Source organism: Branchiostoma floridae, chromosome 11 (genome assembly GCF_000003815.2).
Source record: "Branchiostoma floridae strain S238N-H82 chromosome 11, Bfl_VNyyK, whole genome shotgun sequence".
Lineage (NCBI taxonomy): Eukaryota > Metazoa > Chordata > Leptocardii > Amphioxiformes > Branchiostomatidae > Branchiostoma > Branchiostoma floridae.
In genome coordinates, this window is record NC_049989.1 from 18,899,369 (window position 1) to 18,910,093 (window position 10,725).

The window sequence follows — 10,725 nt, forward strand, 5'->3', positions numbered from 1 at the left end:
TGCCGGGGGGTTTCCAGTATACCTGATGGAGAGAGAAGTGCGTCATACTCGTGGGCGTGGTGGTTACCAAGCAGACGTCGGGAGCGAAGATTATAACGGTCTCTATATTTCTCTGACACAGTTTTCTACGGTTTCCTGTTGATTTAAGCAAGCCAGCACGTCAGGAAAAGTTAAGAGAATGGTTGCACATTTCTTCCCCACATCTGCTTGCAGATTTGGGTGTGGCGATTTTGACGTGGCGCAGTGCGGTCTTGTGGTCAAATGCAACATGCGTTACGACTCGCGCCTATGCAGTGTAAGTTTCAATGCAGTATTTTTGTGAATGATTTCCATTGAATAAAGAATATAGTACCTTTTTAGCCCATAATCATTTATCGTAATATGGATTAACGAATCAGGGAACGCCCACTTTTCCAAAGAAAAAGTGCAAACTTTTTGAGGGGCAATAAACAAACAATCTTTGGCGACTTTTTTTCTTCCGGCTATTTTGGTATTTTCTTAACTTCACTTCTCAGTCACAACTCACAAGTCTTGAGCACAAAAACTTCAGTTCGGGAAAAAATCGTTTAAAAAACCTTTGCTAACAAGCAAAAACTTTGAGCCAATGGTTACTACGGAGGATGGTACCCAGGTACATTTCTTACTGCAATTGAAATATGTTAGAATGTTAATTAGGTAAAATCCATCATACGTATAATTTTATATCTGCCCCGTACTTGTACTCACGTCATCATCATTCTCACAACGTATATATCCCTACACCATCATCACATCATGTACTTTGCATTTGATATCTGATCATGAGCCATAGGCAATGATGCACCAATGTGCAATATGCAAATGAATGAATCAATCAATCAATCAATCAAGGAAACAGTCGATCAATTAATCAATAATCAAGGGACATAAAGTCAATTATCCAGCGATATTTTATCAAAAGATATTTACCAAATTATGTGCAAATGCAAGATTTGTTTTGTAGTATGATCCAAGATTCAGCAATAACGACACAAGATACCACAACTGAGACCCCCTTTGATGTAACGTTACACGCAAGTCTATGTACGTGCGTATCAATTTCAACATGTGCGATGGATATATCTACTCATTCTTTTTACACTCTTCATAATTTTCTCTTTCAACATTTTATTGGAAGATCATCTTCAGTCGTGAAAAATTTGCAAAACTCACAATTTTCCGAAAACGGCGGGAACGTGAAATCCGATCCGGCTGCGCCATGGGTCACCTTCTGCGGAAACGTGACCCAGTTTTCATGATTGACGTGCGGTCAGATATACCCCTAACACACCCTCAGACAGTGTTGGTTGTTGGGTACGCTTTTCACATCGTTGAACATTTGCAATAATGAAAAATGACGGGCATATAAGCTATATATAGAATTGATATCACTTGAAAGAAACTATAAAAGTTATCATTTAACGCTAAAATGGCTAAATCTGACAGTTCACCTTTGACCCTAACAGCTGATCACACATGACCTGTAGTGACCCTATCCTCCAGACGGAAAGCGATTTCCACACACGCGACCAGATTATACTTCACCAAAAAACGACAAGATTTCGTTCCGCTGAGAACCACGGCTTTTTGACAAGATGCCAAAGGAAGATCAAGAGGTGACCACACTGTGGTTTTGTTTCTGTAACGTTTCTGTGCCAAAAATGTTGTATTTTGATCCGACGAAGGGGGAGGGGGGCACTCGTACCATATGTCAGTGAACTTGAATGGAACCTAGACCAAGGCGGTTAAATATTAATCGTTTAACCTTGATGGAAACAAAGAAGTAATGTTTGATATCTGTTTTAGGAGTGGTCGATACATGAGTTGAAGGAACTGTGTTGTCTTTTTGCTTGTGAATAGTTTGTGTGTACTGTGTGTGTTACAAAGTAACGTTAGCGATCGCAAGCTAGGTTAGTTCAGTTCAGTTCATTCGATCAGTTCACCTTTATCTATAATATAAGTGAACTACAGCTTCCCACCGCTAGACCCGAACAATTACGTGTGTTGTAGCAAATATTTAACTTACATGTAGAACCTGCATAACATGTAGAATAAGAAAATATCTGCCTTGGTTGAGTCATACCATTTAGGATCTAAAAGTAAAATATGTTTCATGAGTCATGTATTGGATGAACTCTGTTTTCCCCGCATTTTTAATTTATGTCTATGATATTATGTTATTACAGTTATGAAACTTATGACAGTCTTCTGCCATTCTGACAGTACATGGAAACTATGTACAAGTTCAAAACGCGTTGAGATACATAGCGTAAAATTATTGGCAGCGCGTTGGGCTCAGGCCCAAGAGGTCACGAGTTCGAACCTTGCTGTGCCACCGATCTTGTGCCCTTACTTTACACTTAACATGACTTTCCCCACTTCACTCAGGTGAAAATGAGTACCTAGCTTTTGGCTAGGGACGTCCCTCTGATAGGACGTTAAATAAAGACTGTGCCATATTGATCAACATAATGATTGTGCGCACTAAAGGAAGAAAGAAATACTAGTACATGTAATGGGTTGTGTCAGATGAGTGTTCATTATACTCCCATCATTCTACTACTCTAAATCTGCTAAATGGTACCACTAATATGTATGAACATATTTGTCAAACATGTCATCAATTTAATGTTACTAGCTTTAGTTTCTTGGAAAGCAGTAGTGAGTCATGTTTTTATTTGAGCATGTCTTGGCACTAAAAGAACCATTCAATGGCCAGGGAACATAGCTTTATACATTTGTATTATAATGACATATTTGGCCATTGTCCAGTAGTGTTACTCATGAGTCATACATGCATAGTAAGGCTTTGCGTATCTTGTCATGGATCAATATTTTATGCAAGAGGGTTGCAAAACTTCATTACTGTCTGGCTAGGAGTTGATGACTCCCCATTGTCTGCTAACGGAGACAGTGAGGTTGATTAATCTACTGTAATTAAAAACTGAAGACTTGTACTGGTTGAAATGATCTTGCCATACACTGTATCCTCTACAGTTGTCATGCAATAAAGTTCTTCTATGTTTCCCGGTGGTCATTTTAAACACATCGTAAATGAAGATTGTCTGCGGTGTAGGACTAGTTTGAAGATTTGTCTGGGCCATAGAACAATGAGGGGTCATCATCTCTATATACATTGTAGAGTACCGTAATATATTCTGTATGCTAGGCTAGTAAATAGTACAGTGCTCAGAATGCATGAAGTACCCCCTCCAATTGTAAGGAGGCATTGTAGCTGCATGTGCAGGGGTAAATAGTATTCTTCAAGCAGAGGTTGGGTCACAGAGATAGTAGCGGTCGGGATTTTTACTGGCTCATTTCCCTCAGAAGCCAGAAAACTTACCAGTAAAATCCAGACCACTACCATCTCTGCGACCCTACCTCTGCTTGGACTCCAAGTTGGAGAATAGGTAAATATGACATCAGGGAAATTACGGAAATATCACAATCACACATTGGCTACCTAATTATATTGCTGTCTCTCCTTCAATTTGTAAGCAAAGCTCTGTATAGGAGAGATGTGAGTTTCTTATGTTTGAAACTGTTTTGTTGCCGTTCCTCAGGAGGAGCTGGAGGTCTTGCAGTCCATCTATGAGTCTGACGAGTGCTTCAAGGAGGTCAACAGCACAACATTTCAGTATAGAGTAAGATCAGGCCTGTCCTTTATCAGTGTAATAGCCTGGTATCCAGCCATATTATAGCTCCAGAGTCACTTCTGTTCTCTCTGCAAATACAACAGAAGAGACTCAGGTACAAGTATAATGCGGCTGGATGCCAGGCTAGAATAGTCTTTGCGAAGATGACAGAAGAGACTTTGGAGCTATAATACGGCTGGATACCAGGCTATCAAAGTAATCCAATACAGATAAATATTTCATAAAATCTGATCATGAGATATTGGTGTGTAATGATCTAATCATTTCTTCGTTTTGCCAACACCTACATGTACATAGTACCTAAAATGCTAGGTGTTGGCAAAATGAAGAAATGATTAAACCGGCTTTTTAGTCTAAGGTACTGCAGTAGGACTTCTGGTTTTCATATCTCGTGTTTTGGACATGTTGTGGTCATGATTTTTTCATGGTGAATAGTTCTTGTCAGTGTCTCTGACGAAAGACTCCGTATGGCTGTCTGAAACGTTTGACCGTTTCCAAATCAAATGTAGTCTCGTGAGTAACTACTTTTTGGCATATCTTATTATCTGGATGTCTAACTTTCATCGTTGTACTAGTAGATATCTCTTGTTATGCACTGTAACATTTTGTGCCCCTGTAGATAGGAGATGAGGGGGAGCAGATGTCGTTCCTGTTAGAAGTGTCCTGGGGTGAAGACTACCCTGAAGTCACCCCTGATATCAGTCTGGATGCCTTCTACAACAATCATATGTAGGTTTAGATCTAGATATAACATAACCTAGGATCCAGGATGTCTTAATGATATGTCACTGACAAAAGATAGTGGATGCTTTCAGAAATGTCTGATTGTTTCCAAAACCATATCCAGTTTCTTGAGTAGCTCCTTTTTGGCATACAGTCAAACCTGTCTATAGCGGCCACTCAAGGGACCGGACAAATTTGGCCCCTATAGACAGGTGGCCTCTGTATAGAGGTGGTAACTTGTAGATAAAATACCCAAGGGACCGACAAAAAATGGCCACTATGGACAGGTGGCCCCTCTGTAGAGGTGGCCCCTAATACAGGTTTGACTGTACCTTATTACCTGGATGCTTAACCTCCATCAGTGTGAGATTAATTGATATTGTTACTTCATTTGTACTTTTGTAGCATACATGTACCAAGGCATTGCAGGCTTAGATATTTCAAGTGATTAATGCTTAGTTCTATTTAATGTTATACTTATGTCACTGATATTTGATTGTTTTCTTGAAACAGTGTTTCTTTTACAGACATAGGGAAATTAAAGATGACATTTTACAAAGACTAAAAAAACAGGTGAGGCAACTGCTTAAGTGTAAATGTTGTTTGTATGCAATTGTGTGAATGAATGAACGAACGAACGAATGAATGAAGGAGTGATTGAAATCTATACCATCACATTTTTTACTGTAACATGACAAACATGCCCCCATATGGCAAAGTTAAACATAATTTAATAATTGCAATTAGATAGTGAACTGATGGTTTCCTAAAGCCTAAATTTGAGCATTTTTCAAATGTAGCAAACCTGTTTGAAACAATTTTCAGTAGATGTTCTTATTCCTTTAGAGTCATATCTTGACCAGGTTTCTAGTAGCAGTAGTAATACTAGTACACTAGTTCTGCTGCTGCAGTGGCTGTAATCAGCCTTTCTTCAACTCTCTCCACTTTGTCCTGTTCATCACCAGCTTCCTTAGCTCTCGTAGTTTATGACTTGTGTGAACTCCTGTACATGTTGCAGGCAGAAGAGAACCTGGGCCTTGCCATGACGTTTACGTTGATAGAGTGGGCCAAGGAGAACAGGGAGGACCTGATGGCCAAACAGCTGGAGATACTGGAGAATAAGGTAAGAATCAACTAAAGGGCAGTTAGTAGCGAGGGTACTGGAGAACTGTGAAGATTTATTGGCTCTCGACTTTGCTGCCTTCCTTTTTTCTGATTTAGAAAAAAAAGAATTTCTTGTTACAATTGTGTAAAATGCTTATTGTAATCAAACCAGTATTGTTGGTACAACAGTTGATAGTTATCTCCATGAAAAATGGAGGCATTGCTTTGGGTCTGTTTGTCTGTGTGTTTGTCTGTGTGTTTGTATTTCTGAACATTTGTATCAGTATAACTCAAGAAAGTCAGAGGATTATCAATATTTGGTATGTTGGTATCAATTTGAAAGTTGATTATGGCCTCCTGGTTTGTGACCTTCGTACTGCAGCAGAACTTCCAGTTTTTGTATCTTTTGTCCTAGACATTTCATGGTCTTGATTTTTTTGTGTTGGAAGAAGCCATGTAGGTTTGGCCTCACCAACAGCTTTCTAGTCATGTTTTGGAAATTTGATTTTTCACCAATTTGTCCTGAATCCTTTATAGTCTAATCTTTATGCTTAATGACCAAAAAGTGCTGTACTATGACAATTATATCCATTAATGACAGTCTGATTATACAAATTAGAAAGGTTACTGTCATATGGGCTCTAAACTTGGCTCCTCGATTTTGTAATCAAAGTCTGGAGGCCTGATCAGAGATGAGGCAGTTTACAGCAACCTAAATGAGAGACCTTTAGAAGATCAATAGACTACTGTGGATCCAATGTCTGGAACAACCTACCACCAGACACACGTACGGCTGCAAATCTGCTCTAACTTGAAGTACATGTAAAAGAAACAGCCAAAACAAACGGACACAGAGTGACTATGAATTCTGAGCTTTTGCTCCAATGTTTTGTACCATGTAATATGTAATGTTAGTGATATACATCTTTGTATGTTGATAGATTTATTAGGAATCAATGTGATCTGTATCTCTGTTATATTCTATCTGAACTTAACCTCTCTCATGACCTCAATGAAAAGCAGCCTGCTGGCTGATATGAGCTTTTCATGAATAAATCAAGATTCAAACAAACAGTCTTCTTGTCTAGACTGGCAGGGATCAACTGGGGTCATACACTCTCTCACTGTCTAGTTTATCTTCTAACCTCATCATGCGGGGGTTAGATGAGTCTACTTAATTTGTTACAATGTATGTACATGTATTAGGTAATGTGGTTCTTAGGAATTATGTAAATATATCTATAAATATAATGAATCAGAAGAATGATATGGCAAAATATCTGGTGGGAATCTGACTATCTTCATTCCATGAAATGATGCTGATTAAAATGCACTTTCGTTAGCTTAAGAGGACTGATTCAACAATAAAAATGAATTGAAAACAAGAATTGGGATGTAAAAAAAGTTAAAGCTGGAGACAAAACATTTCTTTTTTTATTTAATCATTTAAAAGATACCCAGTAAATAAACCTGAAACTATGTGTGCCAATGTCCAGACATTAGCTTCTGCTTATAAGTATATCTCCAGTTCAGCTTCCTTTTTTTTCAAATTTGAGAAACAACAAATTGAATTACTACGCCTACATGTATCTAATTATCCCCTGGCTGCCATGATACCAGACAGCCAGATGACACAATCCCGTAAGCTTTCCTTTGAACTTGTAGATCAGACATTCAGATGATGTAGGAGAATGTCAGCAGACATGTTACAGCCTAATCTACATGTGTGATTGTTATGTTTGAAATTCTTCCCTGGGGCTATTTTTCTGATTTTATCTGGGTGTGCATTTTTGTCAGTTGTTCAATAAATACGTTTCTTAATTGAGATCATTTAATTGATTGAAGCAAAGTGAATGCACATACAGAAACCCCAAGAACATGCATTACTTCAAATCAAACAGCAAAATGGTAAAGTGACAGGAGAGAAAGAAGGAACAAATGGCACTTCACTCCACTAGTGCCACTACTTTTTCAACATAATACTATTTATATGTAGAAATAGAATGTTGACATATCTGTACTATGGTAGTGACCACTTCTTCATATGGCCCACTTTGCCATTAAACCACTATAAATTTGGTGGTTCATATGAAAAACTTCCACATTGACATTACAAATGATGTCTATAGGGACCATCTGTAAACTGTAACCATTTTCTTGTAGTCACTCCTCTTTAATGTCTGTTCCAGAGAATAGAAGGAGAACAGAAGGCCCAGGAGAGCCCAGAGAGGCAGGTGGAACAGGTGACAGGCAATAAGAAAGAGAAGAAGGAGCAGCTCACCAAGGCACAGAAGAGGAGATTAGCTGACAGAACAGGTGAACATAACTTGGCTGAAACTGTTGGTAACATGGTTGTTAGTTTTTGGTATTTGGTATTAGGTGGGCCAACTACTCTCTCTTGGCAGCAAGGGGCTGAATTGCTAGGAGCTTACAATAGACAGGGCTAAGCGTCTGGCATTCAGCGACACCCAGGTGACCTCAATGCAACAGTAAATGCCCCAGGTACGGCCATGGGGCTGTAGGTTTTGAACCACTCACACCAGCAAGGACCCCTACTCTTTTTGATAAGTGCGGTGGGTTCTTTTAAATGCTTGAAGTGTGGCTCTCCTCGAACACTGGACCTCCATATAACGTCCTTTCCGAGGGACAGCCAACCTCAAACTTGTGATCAATTGTACAATTGTGCTTTGCATGTTGTGACCTAAGCTGACCCTTTGTTTGTCTCTCTCCCAGATTATAAAGGGGAGAGGCCGAGGGGCTGGGACTGGGTTGACGTGGTCAAACATGTAAGTCTGCAGAAAACATTTGTACTGATTTGTCAATGAAACGATCAGACATCCACAGCTAGAACTTTATACTGTGCAAAATGAATCAAGCAACTGTGTATCAATCATTCACTTTCTTTCGTCAGTGATGATTGAAAACAAGACTAGAGTATCCTGTACATATCCTGTCTCACTAATGACCTTTCATCTGATGAAAGCTCCTTGGTCTCACTAATTTGGTTCTGAAACATGTAAGTTATGAAACTGAAAACATTTGATTCTGTGGTGTTGCATACCATCCAGTAGTAGTCTGCTCCTATGTTTGCTTCTGCTACCCGTCTGGAGAACTGTACATTCAAACCTTTTGGTGGTGATGTCAGTTAATGAGCAAATTAAGGAATGGATTCTAGAGCGCTCATTGGAAGACAACAGGCTCCCACAAGCGGACGGACGGCGTTTCAGGTGTTGGAATGCCTGTTTGAGGGAGCGCTTGAACTCATTCCTTAATTTGCTGATATGTTGCGTCCTTGTCAAAAATTGGGACAATTTGAGACGTTAGAGATGTCAAAGATCCCAGAAGGAATAGCAGAGAAGCGACTGTATATACAAAATGTAGTGTATAATAGTGTATATTGGAGCAAACTACTATCTGGATGGTACCCAGGCTAGTTTGAGGCCACATAATGAGGAAGTAACGTGTGTTGTCTGTTTTCCCACCAGCTTAGCAAGACAGGAGGAGGCAAGCAGGATGGCTGAGGGACTGCACAGCACAACTCTTTTACTCTCCAAGCATAGGTTCAGCTCCGGCTGATTTTCACATGTTTTCTTGTGCTATGATGCCCATTTCCTTCATGTCTGCCTGACAAACCTCTACTGGCAGACATGAAGATAGCAGTGTAAAATCGAAAGGCAGACAAAAATGCCCGCCCGACCTCTGCTTGGAGAGTGCCACTAGTACTGTTGTACATGGAGAAAGCCTGACAAAATAGGAAGCCTGACAAAAACTCCGGACCTCTGCTTGGAGAGTGAAACTGTTGTACATGGAGAAAGCACATGCAGGAACTCTTCAACAGGTGGAAGGATCTCCTTGCTTCAAGAGTCTAACTAAAGGTTTTATATGTTCAAGACAAAACTGTCCACTAAGTCTTTCATGCAACTACAAATAACATAAGGTTCTATAATTATTATGAGGCTTTTTTCTCATGTTGTATGCAAGACTCGGTATCATATTTATTGTAACACCAGTAAATTGATTTTGCTTATGAGGCAATGAAATTACTTGAATAATCTTATAATATAGCATATTTTAGATTTCTTTGTAGGAAAAGAAGTAGATTGGTAAATAAAATCTGTGCTTCCTGTAACATTCAGGGTACATGTATGTATTTAGACCACAATTATAGTAATATTGGTATCAACTAAATTATAAAATCTTTTTTAAGATTTTACAATTAAGTTGGTACCAATATTACTATAAATTATTACAATTTTGTTCTATGGACCTATAATTCATTATGGACCTATAATTCTTGCATTAAAAGTTTCTACAACAGTACAGTGGTAGTTTCTGTGTCTATCACACTGATGCCAGAACCAGTGAAATGGTCAAGTAGATAAAGTGTTTACCTTTCAGTTGGGAGGTAGTGGGTTTGATCCCCGGCTGAGTCATATCAATGACTATAAAAATGGTACATGCATGTACTGCTTTCTCTGCATTTAGGAGAAGGTATGGAATTCATGCAGTAAAAGTTTCTACAACAGTACAGTGGTAGTTTTTTGCCTTGCCGCCAGGCAAGGCTTTACGCCAGCTTTTTTCCATGGATCAATGGACGGACCTTTTAACCCAGCCCGTTTTTAATGGGGGTATAACAAAATCAAAAAAGAAAGAAAACTAGACAAGAGAGACAAGACGTTTTTTCACTGTTTTCATTTTTTTTTTACATCATTTCAAAGAACATACAAGAGAAGAAGGAAAGAAAAAGGGATGTGTCAAGCTACCCACAACAGGTTACTTGTCCGCCGAGCTCCCACCAACCCACTCCTGCCAACTTGACACATCCAAATAAAAAAGACATACGAAACGTACAAGACAGACAGTTCATACCAGACTAATACGACTACAGGGGGGAAGCAGGGGATTAAAAGCGTAGTCGCAGTTTTCCCCCGTCGACCCTCGCCCACTGCACTGAGCACCACAGAGACATAAACGTTGTTTCGTTCAGACGTACAAAGTCAAGCTTTATTCTTGAGCGGAGGCACTCCTTGATGTATGGGACCATCTCGACATGAGTCGAAAAGGTCTTGTCAAAGAGTGCTTCACAACGTGAGGACCATATGCGTTTCCTCGCGACGGCCAGGGTGTAGGTGATAGCATCTATCTTGCATTTTTTCCATGAGGGTGGCAGGATGCCATAGAGCCCTTCCAAAGGCCCTTCTTTCCTTGCCGAGTTTCATGGCTT

The 10,725-nt window shown here is 39.5% G+C and overlaps 1 protein-coding gene across 1 annotated transcript; it reads left to right on the forward strand.

Moving 5' to 3' along the window:
- Nucleotides 1-1,385: 1,385 nt before the first annotated feature.
- LOC118426620 (RWD domain-containing protein 4-like) lies at nucleotides 1,386-9,593 on the forward strand. Its single transcript, XM_035836121.1, has 8 exons — nucleotides 1,386-1,634; nucleotides 3,582-3,662; nucleotides 4,294-4,403; nucleotides 4,925-4,970; nucleotides 5,416-5,520; nucleotides 7,691-7,817; nucleotides 8,235-8,287; nucleotides 8,987-9,593. The coding sequence occupies exons 1-8, from the start codon at nucleotides 1,614-1,616 to the stop codon at nucleotides 9,020-9,022; spliced, it is 579 nt and encodes a 192-aa protein (XP_035692014.1). The 5' UTR covers nucleotides 1,386-1,613; the 3' UTR covers nucleotides 9,023-9,593.
- The last annotated feature ends 1,132 nt before the right edge of the window (nucleotides 9,594-10,725 follow it).

What these genes read in the sequence shown, in the direction of transcription:
- LOC118426620 (XM_035836121.1), top strand. Translation starts at nt 1,614, where the DNA reads ATGCCAAAGGAAGATCAAGAG. An exon ending in TGCCAAAGGAAGATCAAGAG is followed by an intron (nt 1,635 to 3,581) that starts GTGACCACACTG and finishes GCCGTTCCTCAG; the next exon opens with GAGGAGCTGGAGGTCTTGCA. An exon ending in GCACAACATTTCAGTATAGA is followed by an intron (nt 3,663 to 4,293) that starts GTAAGATCAGGC and finishes GTGCCCCTGTAG; the next exon opens with ATAGGAGATGAGGGGGAGCA.